The sequence below is a fragment of the Physeter macrocephalus genome, chromosome 14, assembly GCF_002837175.3.
Source record: "Physeter macrocephalus isolate SW-GA chromosome 14, ASM283717v5, whole genome shotgun sequence".
In the NCBI taxonomy this organism is placed as follows: Eukaryota; Metazoa; Chordata; class Mammalia; order Artiodactyla; family Physeteridae; genus Physeter; species Physeter macrocephalus.
The window spans coordinates 100,722,669-100,736,773 of record NC_041227.1 but is presented as its reverse complement, the minus strand read 5'-3'; the positions used below and the strand labels follow the sequence as shown (position 1 = coordinate 100,736,773).

At 36.1% G+C, this 14,105-nt stretch overlaps 1 protein-coding gene across 1 annotated transcript in view; it reads right to left on the bottom strand.

Moving 5' to 3' along the window:
• The window catches only part of APPBP2 (amyloid beta precursor protein binding protein 2), a 72,137-nt gene that overhangs the window by 15,379 nt on the left and 42,653 nt on the right, over positions 1-14,105 (bottom strand). The window contains exons 5-7 of the mRNA XM_024127636.3: positions 5,827-5,995; positions 1,984-2,073; positions 674-741 (exon numbers count right to left, since the gene is read on the bottom strand). Of these exons, the coding sequence (XP_023983404.1) occupies positions 674-741; positions 1,984-2,073; positions 5,827-5,995 (327 nt within the window). The remainder of the gene's footprint in view (positions 1-673; positions 742-1,983; positions 2,074-5,826; positions 5,996-14,105) is intronic.

Below are 14,105 nucleotides of genomic sequence, written 5' to 3'. Positions count from 1 at the left end.
CTGTTCTGCCTTCTTAAATTCACGTTTTACAACACAAGCCTAAAGATAAAGTGAAAAATTGTTAAATAACTCTGAAACAGTTAATTAGTGTGTTGAAACAAGTATGGCTTATATTGATATAGTCAAACTATAATGGTTGAAAAAAGCATCTTCAAACATAAATAAATGGTTCTATTTGTAATTTCTTTCCTTCCAAGCATTTGAAAATTCCATTATAAACAGATCTGTACATATCCTGGGAAATTACTCAACTTAAAATTTTGATAGTCATGCCCAAAACAAACCTGTTATAACGAAGTTATCTTAAAAAGCTGGTATAGGGCTTCCCTGGTGGCGCAGTGGTTGCGCGTCCGCCTGCCGATGCAGGGGAACCGGGTTCGCGCCCCGGTCTGGGAGGATCCCACATGCCGCGGAGCGGCTGGGCCCGTGAGCTATGGCCGCTGGGCCTGCGCGTCCGGAGCCTGTGCTCCGCAACGGGAGAGGCCACAGCAGAGGGAGGCCCGCATACCACAAAAAAATCTACATTGAGTAAGTAGAACCCATAATCTAGCAGTGTATCAGAATATTTTGGGTGTTTGGATCCAAAATGATCCCTATAAAAAGATACAAAATTATTAGGATATAAAGTAGAAAGAAACAATTTGAAATGGTATTTTTAATAACAATCACCTACCGTGCCAAATACACAGCATGCTTAATTAACTGTTCTGCCTTCTTAAATTCACGTTTTACAACACAAGCCTAAAGATAAAGTGAAAAATTGTTAAATAACTCTGAAACAGTTAATTAGTGTGTTGAAACAAGTATGGCTTATATTGATATAGTCAAACTATAATGGTTGAAAAAAGCATCTTCAAACATAAATAAATGGTTCTATTTGTAATTTCTTTCCTTCCAAGCATTTGAAAATTCCATTATAAACAGATCTGTACATATCCTGGGAAATTACTCAACTTAAAATTTTGATAGTCATGCCCAAAACAAACCTGTTATAACGAAGTTATCTTAAAAAGCTGGTATATTCCCATCCTTACATATTATTAAAACAGAGGCGGGGAGGGTTCACCATATTATCTTCTAAGGTACTTATTTATGTCCCAGTTCTACAGTGGCTTACAACTCTTTTGTAGTTTTCCATCTAATAACTTTTAAATGCACAGAATTCCAAGTATTCCTATTACTTCTTAAAATATTTTGATTCATGAGAAAGCCAGTAGTCTTTAACTGTAAATATTATTTGCATACAGAAATGTAAATCTTGCATATATATTAAGCTGTCTTTATATTAAATGTATATTCAATGTTTTAAATTAATTAAAAACATATTAATGTCTCTTCTAGCTCTAATAATAACCTGAATATTTATGCTGTTTACTTGCTCTAAATTGACTTATTTCATAAATTTCGCAGAAATCTTAAACTCTTCTAAATCTATGATTTTAGAATAATTCTTCTAATTGAAATTTCTATAAGTAAAACCAACCAAAATGGAATATTCAAAACTGAAAAACCTCTGGGTAGAAAGAGTATATCTGAAAGGTACATCAATGCTTCAAAGCCATAGTGTACCAAAGCAGCAATTTTTAAATATTACTAAATGGCTTCAAAGACTTAATGCATTTTTTTTTTTACAGAGTAAGAAGAAACTAGAGAAAAAATCAAATAAGTATTGACTAGCAAGTCAAGAAAAAAAAGCTATCACACTGTGTCACTGCCAATACTGTGACTAAAAGATTTAATACCAGGCTATCTTTTAGGAGAAAAGTGACAAAAGCCCATACAACCATGACATAAGGAATTCAGGTTGCTGTAAAGGTTTAAGAAAGAAGCCAGATTTCTAAAACTGAGCAGAGAAACTTAGAAAATTGACTTTGTTATCCATGAGTATGTAATACCCAATTTGTTAAATAGTAGGTTAATTTACACAAATTTAAAGCTTACTAAATCCTATAATCCATTTAATAATTTCAACATTATATTCACCTTAGAAGCTTGTCTTAAAACATCCACCACGACTTTGACTGGTAAGCCTGTTGTGATTTCTTTCATTGCCTCAATGCACCATTTGTATGCCTAAAAAATATTTACAGAAGAGCAAAACCTGTGATATATCAAATTGACAATATTTAATGAAATTATTATGAATTTTTCCTGCAAGCTTGCAAGTACTTGAATAAGAACACATACAAAATATTTACACTTAAAATTTTCTCTCAGAGGCTGAGTCTTCTTGAAAGTGTAAGTTTGTTACATTTTTCTTTGGATATGTGACACATATTCAGGAAATCAGAGGCATGTTCTTTGTGTCCCAGAAGCCTTTGCACACACCTTTCCCTCTGCCTTAAAATACATTCCCCTCCGCCCTCCGACCCCTTAAACCACCTAAGTTGTCCTTCAGGTTTCAGCCCTAGACTAGGTTTCCTGTACTTTCCTTCCCCTACTGTAACACTTATTATTTTATAACTTAATTGCTTGTTTAGTTGAGTGCTTACTTTGTGCCAATTATTGTTCTAAGCACTTTATGTGCACTAACACATTTAATTGACACAACACCCCTTTGAGATACATACTATTATTATAGGAAAACGAGGTGCAGAGAGGTTAAGTACTAGGCAATGTGCTGGCACATAGGTATCTATTGGGGAGCACAACAGAAAATGTCCTTCGTCTCCTAGTGCTTAGTGGGGAAAAAAAGCAAAGTAAATTACTTTAGATAGTAAGAACTGCTTCAAAGAAACAAAATAATATTATGAAGGATCACAAAAAATGTGGGGAAAACAAATTGAAAATATTAGAAAGTAAACATTTGTTTTCCTCTGTAAGCTTCCATCTCTTCCATTCCACCTAAAAGATGTAGCTATTCAGAAGCAATTTTGATGCAAAAAGGAAATATATGCGATTTAGGCCAAAAAACCTGATTTGTTTGTAAAGATACTAAATAAGTTGATTTTGTTCCAGAACAAGAAGGTAAGATCTGTGGTAAGTTGTAATACTGCTTTTAAAATATTTACTGCCCCTCCTCGGGGTAAGATAAAGTTCCCTTCCACATTAAAGACGAGAATGGTTATGTGAGTTCCTTTAGCCGAAATATTAATTAAAATATAAGCAGAGGTGAAACGTGGCATTTCTGGGAGAAAGCTCTAAGAACCATAATCCCTTCCCCATAATGTTTCTGCCTCTGCTCAAGGCTGGTAATGTTCTAGATACAGGCTGCTCCACAACACAGGGTTTTGATCAAAGTATAGATGGGATGTTAAGCAGAGCCACAGAGATCCCAAGATGGGATGTAGCATGAGCAAGAAATAAACTTTTATTATTCCAAGTCAGTGCTGTTTGGAGGTTGATACTTCCTTAGCATAACCTAGCCTACATGGACTAATAACAGAATATGGTGATAATTCATCAAACTATTGATATATCCTCAAGATTTGTGTACGTTTCTGTAGATACGACAAATTTATAAACTATCAAGATTATCCAACAAACATCTATAGACTTAAATATTCCTCATGAATGTGCGAGTTACAAAGATCATGAATAAGACACAGTATGCCACCCCAATTCAAATGTTCAGAAAGAAAATAACTGTCAATTAAATAGTAACTGCCTAGTAAAGAAAGTGGAAACTGGTGGGACTTCCCTGGTGGTCCAGTGGGTAAGACTCTGCCCTCCCAATGCAGGAGCCCTGGGTTCGATCCCTGGATGGGGAACTAGATCCCACATGAGGCAACTAAGAGTCCACACGCTGCAACTAAGAAGCCTGCATGCCGCAACTAAACACGCCGCAACGAGGATCCTGAGTGCCACAATGAAGACCCAGTGCAGCCAAAATAAGTAAATAAATAAAAATAAATATTTTTTAAAAAAAGAAAGAAAGTGGAAACTGGTGAATAAAAGGTACTTTTCTTCCACTGAATACATCGGTGAGTCTGGACATATTAAGGTGGGTCTGGAGCTGAGTACATGAGTAAAAAATGGCAATACATGACTCACTTTATAGAACAGAAAGAAGGATGCAGGGCAGTATGAAAAACGAGGATGAAAAGAAACAATGAAAGAGGAAACAGAGATGGCCAAGATGAGGAGGACATATGCAGAGAGATAAAAAGATGGTGGGGCACCTGAAGAATTTTTTTTCCTTTGGGCATACCATGCGGCTTGTGGGATCTTAGCTCCCCAATCAGGGACTGAACCCGGGGCCCCAGCAATGAAAGCACTGAGTCCTAACGACTGGACCGCCAGGCAATTCCCAGAAGAACTTTTAAGGTAGGCGTTTCTAATACTTGAACTGTTGCTGTTTACTTCATTCTCATTTCTAGTAAAGGCTATCCACACAAAGCCCCTCTGTGAATGGGGTTCTTTGTTTTTGCTGTGTGTGGAAATCATAGAAAGGGGCCAAATTCTATATCTGGGTCAATAAGCTATGGAATAGTCTGCATAAAAGGGGCGGCAAGATAATCCATCGACAGAACGAGTTCAGTAGACACAGGAATCAGAATCAAAAATAACCGAAGAACTTACATAAACCTCCTGAGAAAATGCAGGCATGCTGATAAGGATTTTAGATTTTAACACATACACTTAATGACTTAAAAAAATTTCCCCCTAACTTTATTGACGTATAACTGACAAATAAAAACTGTATATATTTAAGGAGTTCATGATGACTTGATATACATATACACTGTGAAATGATTATTCCAATCTAATTAACACATCCATCACCTCACACTGTTACCTTTTTTGTGTGTGATGAGCACACTTAAGATCTACTCTTGGCAAATTTCAAATACACAATACAGTATTAACTATAGTCACCACACTGTACGTTAGATCCTCAGAACTTATTCATCTTATAATGAATTGTTAAGTTTTCAAAAATAGTTAATGTAAACAATGAGGCATGCCTATTAGAATGGCGAAAATCTAAAACACTGACAACACCAAGTGCTAGCAAGGATATGGAGCAGCAGGAGCTCTCATTCATTGCTGGTGGGAATGTATACTGGTACAGACAGTTTGGCAGTTCCTTAAAAAACTTATACTCTCACCATACGATTCAACAAATGCATTCCTTGATGATACCTCTTAGATATTAAAAGCAGGATGATCCTAGCACTGGGATTGTAAACATCACTTCACAATTATTCTAGAATTCTCCAGTTTCACTTCTAATGGTGACTTTCTTTTAAATATGGAACATACACGTATTTGTACTACAGGGTAAAAACTGAGATAGGGATAATTTTAAAATATGAAAGCTAAATGACAGCTATCTGACAGCATAAAGTAATTATGATATTCTTCCATAAATAAAGGAGTTAAGCTTACACAGCTCACTTCTCAACTATGTATTCATTAGCACCAAAGCCTTAATTTAACAGTATAAAGCCAAGAATGAGGTTATCTTTCTCATAATGCAGAGACAGAAGCAAAACAATGCAATAAAGTATAAATAAAATCTAGGTTCCCACTGAAACAAATGCCTTCAAGTTATGAGAGTTCACCCAGAGCTAAACATCCAATAAAAAAGCACCTATTAAAGGTTCATTTAACAGAGCATGCCCTCAAAATAATTTGGGCAGAGATACATTTGGTCAAATTAAAAACAAAAACAGGATCTAAACTGTATATGTAAGTTTAAAATCCATCTCACAGAATAATCCTTTTGCCTAATTTAAAATATTCCATTACAGATGTATATTGCTTTAAGTAAACCTAATATGTCAAAATGAGATCTATTAAAACAAATATGACATTATATGATTTATCTTTTGTTTTATAGATACATACTGGTCACAATGAAATGTTCTTCAAAACACTTACCTCATCATAGTGACTTTTTGCAAATAGGAGTGCACACAGTTCTCCATAGAGCGCAGCTCTGTTTGCTTGCTGGCCATGTTTTGAGAGTTTATCCATGTATGTCTGAGCTAACTTAAATGTTTCTTCACCCAAATGATATTTGCAGTTTCCATTTCGCACATGAAGCAATCTGCAGAAGCACAAATAACATTACTCTATTTCTGACAGCTATTTCCAGCATGGTAGAACTGATAACCTCTTACTGATCATTATGTAGCACCCAAATGAGTTAAGGTCATGAGACAGAAGAAATGAGGCAGCACTGGAAAACAACCATCCGGCTGAAGCTGGGACCGACTAATGCACAGAAAAAAGTATATGCTCGTTCCAGAAAGCTACCTATGGTTATCTCATCCAACTTTGATTCCTTATCTTCTCTAAATATTTTCTGTATTTGTGCACTTACCATGTGCTACATCTAGCACTTAATTCTTTTTGTTCCAAATCCCAAAGTAATGCAGTTCCATTATAATAAATTTGGAAAACAAGACAATAAAAATCAACATGAAATTCTATTACCTACCATTACTTTCCATTCTTTTTTTTAGTATATTCGTGCAACCCTTGATCAGTTACCACTCATTTTATGTTGCTTCATAAAAGTTGTTTTTACTTATCTTTCCAGTAAGATAAGTTCAATGAAAATAGTGGTACTGCCAGTTCTTTCTTTTATAACCTTTATCCTCTATGGTGGAAAAATACAGAATTCTTTACACAAAGTATCTGTAAAACCATGCTATCTAGTTTTTTTGTTTTTTTAAAAAATATTTACTTATTTAGGCTGCACTGGGTCTTAGTTGTGGCACGTGGGATCTTTAGTTGCGGCATGCAGACTCTTAGTTGTGCCATGCGAACTCATAGTTACAGCATGCATGTGGGATCTAGTTCCCCAACCAGGATCGAACCCAGACCCCCCGAACTGGGAGCACGGAATCTTACCCACTGGACCACCAGGGAAGTCCCAAAACCATGCTATCTAGTGATATTTAAGAGTAGTAAAATGCTTTAGGTCAGGATGAGGTCAAGATAGCAACAGACTATACATCTGTATAGACCATACAAGACAGGAGAAGAGAGTGAGGACTGGACATATATTTATGTATCTATTATAATGTTGGTTAAAACATTATGTCCATATATCATGCTAAACATTATGTCCATATATCATGACAATTTTCTGAAAATGCTCAGTCCTGAGAGGGAACAAAATATAAACGTAATTTAAAAGAAAACCAAGTATTAAAAAAAGAAAACCAAGTATGAAGAGGTTAGGAAGCATTCTTCAGGAGTATTAAATAAAACCCAGATACTTAAAATCTAATTTTTATATCTATTCCAAAAATATTAACAGATCAATGACCCAATATGAGAAACACTCTAACAATCTTCTGATGTCTATCATTCTGTTGTACAGTGAGAAAAAAGAGAGTACTTTTAATTTACTTTTTTAAAAATTGAAGTCCAGCTGATTTACAATGTTGTGTTAATTACTGCTGTACAGCAGAGTGACTCTGTTATACATATATATATATTCTTTTTCATATTCTTTTCCATTATGGTTTAATCACAGGATACTGAATATAGTTCCCTGTGCTATACAGTAAGACCTGTTGTTTATCCATTCTATATATACCAGTTTGCATCTGCTCATCCCAAACTCCCAGTCCATCCCTCTCCCACTCCCCTCCCCACTTGGCAGCCATCAGTCTATTCTAAAAGAAAGTAATTTTAAATTATCAGTACTATTCAATAAGGTGGCAAATATTAAACAATGCCACTGTGTATCCTCCCAACACTCACAATACAGTTATCTGCTTTTAGAAAAGACTAAAACCCTCAAATAAAACAATACAGTACTGAAGTTAATAAAAAGTTCTGGGGACTTCCCTGGTGGCCCAGTGATTAAGAATCAGACTTCCAATGCAGGGGAAATGGGCTCAATCCCTGGTCGGGGAACTAAGATTCCACATGCCGCAGGGTAACTAAGCCCGCACATCACAACTACTGAGCCCGAGCGCTCTGGAGCCCAAGCGCCACAACCAGAGAGCCTGCGCACCACAACTACTGAGCGCACACGCCACAACCAGAGAAGCCCGCACACCGCAATGAAGAAGAATCTGCACACCGCAACGAAGACCCAGTGCGGCCAAAATAAATCTGAATGGAGTATCTTTCATATTACAAAATTTCAACTTAAAGAAGAAATAGATATAATTATCAGGCAACTCTAGAATGGTGAGTTGATTAGATTTATATTTTAAAGCAGAAACACAAAAGTAGAAAAAATATGTTTTGTATACAGGCAACTTTTCATGATAAAGTAAGTATACTCATACAGAATAAAGAGACAATATCACTTGACAGTCAAACTGCTGATCTAATGACCAAGCAGTCTGCAATGATCCCTGTCACTATGAAAAAAAAGTGAAATCTAGTAAAATATTATAGTAAAAAGAAATATGTACTTCAGATGATAAAGTTTTCAGAGACTCTCATAGTCAAGTATTGACTGAACACCTATATGTGCCAGTCATTTCTATTTCTCTAGGTGCAAGGGATATAGTGGTAAACAGGAGAGAAAGAATCCATGACCATGCTTCATTCTAATAAAGGAGGCACTATACAATGCGGGAAAGACAGCCTCTTCAATAAATGGTGTTGAGAAAACTGGACAGCTACATGCAAAAGAATCAAACTGGACTACTTGCTTATACCATAAAAAATAAATTCAAAATGGATTAAAGGCTTAAGTGTTAAGTCCTGAAACCATAAAACTTCTAGAAGAAAACATAGGTAGTAATAAGCTCTCTGACATCAGTCTTAGTAATTTTTTTTTTTTTGGATATATCTCCTCAGGCAAGGGAAACAAAATCAAAAGTAAATAAATGGGACCACATCAAACTACAAAGCTTTTGCACAGCAAGGAAAACTATCAAGAACCCAAAAAGGCCATCTACTGAATGGGAGAGGATACTTGCAAACAATATATCTGGTAAGGGGTTAATATCCAAAATATACAAAGAACCCATACAACTCAACATCAACAAAACAAACAACCCGATTAAAAAATGGGCAAAGATCCTGGCTATTTACCGAAAGAAAACAAAAATACTAATTAGAAAAGATATTTGCACCCCTATGCTCATTGTGGCATTATTTACATCAGCCAAAACATGGAAGCTACCTAAGTGCCCATCAATAGATAATGGATAAAGAAGATGTAGTATATACACACAATGGAATATTAGCCATAAAAAAGAATGAAACCTTGCCATCTATGACAACATGGATGGAACCAGAGGGTATTATGCTAAGTGCAATAAGTCAGACAGGGAAAGACAAATACTGTATGACTTCACTTATAGGTGGAATGTAAAAAACAAAACAAATGAACATAACAAAACAGAAACAGAGTTACAGACAAAGAGAATGAACAAGTGGTTCAGAGGGGAAGAGGGTAGGGAAAGAAATAGGTGAGGGAGATCAAGAGGTACAAACTTCCAGCTGCAAAATAAACTGAGTCACAGGTACGAAATGTGCAGTACGGGGAATACAGTCAATAACTGTAATATCTTTGTATGGTGACAGATCGTAACTAGACTTATCTGGTGATCATTGTATAGAAATATCTAATCACTACATTGTGTAACAGGAACTAACATAGTGTTGTACGTCAATTATACATCAAAAACAAACTCATGGAAAAAGAGATCAGATTTGTGATTAACAAAGGTTAAGAGGTGGGGGGAGGGGGAATCGGATGAAGGCAGACAAAAAGTACAAACTTCCAGTTATAAGATAAATAAGTACTAGGGATATAATTTATAACATGATAAATTAACACTACTGTATGTTATATATGAAAGTTGTTAAGAGTAAATCTTAAGAATTTTCCTCACAAGGAAAAAATTTTTTTCTATTTCTTTAATTTTGTATCTATATGAGATGATAGATGCTCACTAAACTTGTGATAATCATTTCACAATGTATCTAAGTCAAATCACCTTAAACTTACACAGTGCTATACGTCAATTATATCTCAATAAAGCTGGAAGAAAAAAAAAGCTTCATTCTAGTGGGGAAAAGTGTATTAGGCAGACACACACCAATTAAGTAAGACAAAGATAAATGCTATGAAGATGATAAAAACGGGGTGATATGATCAAAGCCTTCTTAAAGGAAGGGCTTAGGGTAGACAGGGAAGAATTCTCTTGCAGAGGTAACATTTGAGTTGACACTTAATGATGAAGAGGCAATCATGTGCAGATCTGGGGGAAGCATGTTCCAAAAAGAAGGAATACTGAGTGCAAAGGCCCTGAGAAAGGGAAAAAAATTCTGGCATAATCAAAGAACAGTAAGAAGGCCAATGTGTCTGGAGTATTTTGAGTAACAGATTATATAAAGAGAGATGAGAAAGTAGAGAAAAGAAAGATTTTTATAGGGTCTTACTGGCCACGGTAAGTCATTTTGGTTGCAAAAGTGAGATTACTTGATTTATGCTGTAGAACAATGCTATCTAATAGAATTTCCTGAAATGTTCTATACCTGCTCTGCTCAATTTGGTAGCCACAAGTGGCTACTGAGTATCTGAAATCTGCCTAGTGTGACTAACGACTGACTTTAAATTTTTAACGTTAATTAATTGTTAATTTTTAAAATTTATTTATTTATTTATTTTTGGTTGCATTGTGTCTTCGTTGCTGTGTGCGGGCTTTCTTTAATTGCGGCAAGCGGGGTCTACTTTTTGTTGTGGTGCACGGGCTTCTCATTGCAGTGGCTTCTCTTGTTGTGGAGCACGGGCTCTAGGTGCATGGGCTTCAGTAGCTGTGGCACATGGGCTCAGTAGTTGTGGCGCATGGGCTTAGTTGCTCTGTGGCATGTGGGATCTTCCCGGACCAGGGCTCAAACCGGTGTCCCCTGCATTGGCAGCATATTGTTAACCACTGCGCCACCAGGTAAGCCCCATAATGTTAATTTAAATAGTCACATATGGTTAATGGCAACCATACTGAACAGTGCAACTCTAGAAAGACTGCTCTGGTTGCAGTGTGGAGAATGGATTACAGTAAAGCCAAGAGCGGAAGCAAGGCAACCAGGACAGAAAATATTACAACAGCCCAGAAAAAAAACCCTTGAGAAAAAAAGTATTGGTATAAGAAATACAGATTTGACAGTTATCCAAACGGCTGAATGAGAAAAAAGTTAAATTTAGAGAATGAAAAGATAAGTGCTCACCAATCATTTCTACAATACTAAGAACTGCATTTCCAGCAAACTTCACTATAGGTATTCTGCCTAAAAATCAGTTTCTGGAAGTTATTTAGTAATTGGTGGGGGTAGCAAACTACATATTTTATGCCAGAAAAGCACAGCTTGATATTTTCTCCAGTCTCCACTGATGATCTGTTGAAACAAAAGGGCAAATTCAACATATGGAGACTCTTCAGGGTCTGTGTGTCCATCTGGGCTGACAATGAGCAGGATGCAGGATCCAAAAAACTTTTGGTCCAACCAAGGATCTAATTTTGTCTCAACGTTCAGCTTAATAAAAAGGCAGGTTCTCAAGGCTCTCCAAATGTGGCACTACCATGTAAGCACAGTATTTTATTTTAATAATTTTTAAAGATAGATTTTATTTTCTAGAGCAGTTTTAGATTGACAGCAAAACTGAGAAGATACAGAGATTTCCCATATACCTCTAGCCCCATAGTATTTTATTTTTATGACAATGTAAAATCATAGCTACTTGATCAATAGCTATTATCAAAAGCAATTACTATGGGACTTCCCTGGTGGTGCAGTGTTTAAGAATCCACCTGCCAATGCAGGGGACATGGGTTCGATCCCTGGTCCGGGAAGATCCCACATGCCATGGAGCAACTAAGCCCATGTGCCAAAGCTACTGAGCCTGCGATCTAGAGTCCACGAGCTACAACTACTGAAGCCCGCGTGCCTAGAGCCCGTGCTCCGCAACAAAAGCCACCTGAATGAGATGCCTGCACGCTGCAATGAAGAGTAGCCCACGCTCGCCACAACTAGAGAAAGCCTGCGCGCAGCAATGAAGACCCAATGCAGCCAAAAATAAATAAATAAATTTTAAAAATAAATTAAAAAAAGCAATTACTATTCAATTAGTTAAGTTATTCATTGTTTGAAGTGGAAAAACATACAAATCTAGAGGTCCCTAGTTTATAAATATATTTACTATAAGATTGAGCAAGATGACTAGTTAGATCCTCATTAGATAGACATGACAAAAATAAAATCTTAAAAGTAAACCCAAAGGAAAAAATCTCTCTCCTGCTTATGCAAGCATATTTTTCCATGAACTACTTAAGAATTTTAGAAATAAATGATAAACTGAAAGGGGAGGGTTGGGTAATTTAAAAAAAAGAATGGTGGGCTTTTTAAAAAATTGTGGTGAAATATATAACATGAAATTTGTCACATTAACCATTTTTAAGTGTACAGCTTGGTGGTATTAATTATTTTTACTATGTTTACAACCATCACCACCATGCATTTCCATAACTTTTCATCACCCCAAACAGACACTATAATATACAATAGCTTCCCATTCTCTCCTTACACCCCCCAGCTCCTGGTAACCTTTAATCTATTTCTCGTTTCTATCAATTTGTCTATTCTAGGTATTTAAGTAAAATCATACAGTATTTGTCTTTATATATCTGTCTTATTTCACTTAGAATATTACTTTCAAAATTCACCTATGTTGTAGCATACATCAAAACTGGCTGAATAATATTCCACTGTATATACAGTTGACCCTTGAACAACGTGGTGGGGGTGGTTAGGGACACTGACCCTCCAGGGCAGTAAAAAAAAAATCCACATATAACTTTACAGTCAGCCCTTCGTATCTGTGGATTCAACCAAGAGTAGACTGTGTAGTACTGTAGTATGTATGTACTGGAAAAAAAAAAATTCCGTGTATTAAGTGGATGCTCGCTGTTCAAACCCACGTTGTTTAAGGGTTCTTTTGTCGATGGATACCTGGGTCATTTCCACCTTTTGGCTAATGTGAAATATTCTGCAATGAACACTAACACACAGGTATCTGTTTGTGTCCCAGTATTCAATTCTTTGCGATATATATACCTAGGATTGAAACGGCTGGGTCACATGGTAATTTTTTTTGCTCAGCTTTTTAAGGAACCACCAAACTATTCCATAGCAGCTGCTCCATTTTACATTCCCATTAGCAATGCATGAGGATTCCAACATTCTTATTAACACTTATTTTGTTTCTTCCTTCCCTCCCTTCCTTCTTTGCTCTTCCTTCCCTCCCTCCCTCTCTCTTTTTCCTCCTTCCTTCTTTCCCTGACCCCCTTTCGTTTTCTTTTCTTTTCTTTCTTACATTACAGCCAAACTGGCAGATGTGAAGTGGTATTTCATTGTTTTTGATTTGCATTTCCCTAATGACAAATGATGCTTATTGGCCATTTATATATCTTCTTTGGAGAAATGTCTATTCAAATCCCTTACCCATTTTTTAACTGGGTTGATTGTTGTTGTTGAATTGTAGTACTTGAAATATTCTGAATACTAGACCCTTATTTGATATACGATTTACAAATATTTCTCCTATTCCATAGGCTGTCTTTTCACTTTCTTGATAATGTCCTCTGATGTATGTACAAAAGTTTTTAATATTGGTGAATTCCAATTCACCTGTGAACAGAGGTAGTTTTACTTCTTTCCAACACGGATGCATTTTATTTTATTTTATTTTTGTCTAATTGCTTTGGCTGGAACTTTCAGGACAAAGACGAATAGTAGTAGTGAAAGCAGGCATCCTTGTCATGTTCTTGATCTCAGGGAGGAAGATTTGAATATAATGTTAGCTGTGGGTTTTTCATAAATGCCTTTTATCATATTAAGGAAGGTTCCTCTATTCCTAGTTTTCTGAATGTTTCTATCATGAAAAGGTGCTGGATTTTGTCAAATGTCTTTTGTGTCAATTGAGATGATCATGGTTTTCACCCTTCATTCTACTAATGTGGTGTACTGAATTAATTTTCTTACATTGAATCACCTTTGCGTTCCTGGGATAAATCCCACTTAGTAATGGTGCATAATCCTTCTATATTCTATTGCATCCGATTTGCTAGTATTTTGTTGAGACTTTCTGCATTTACATTGATAGGAGATATTAGTCTGTAATTTTCTTTTCTTTTTTCTTCTCATGTCTTTTTTCTGGTTTTGATATAGGTTAATGC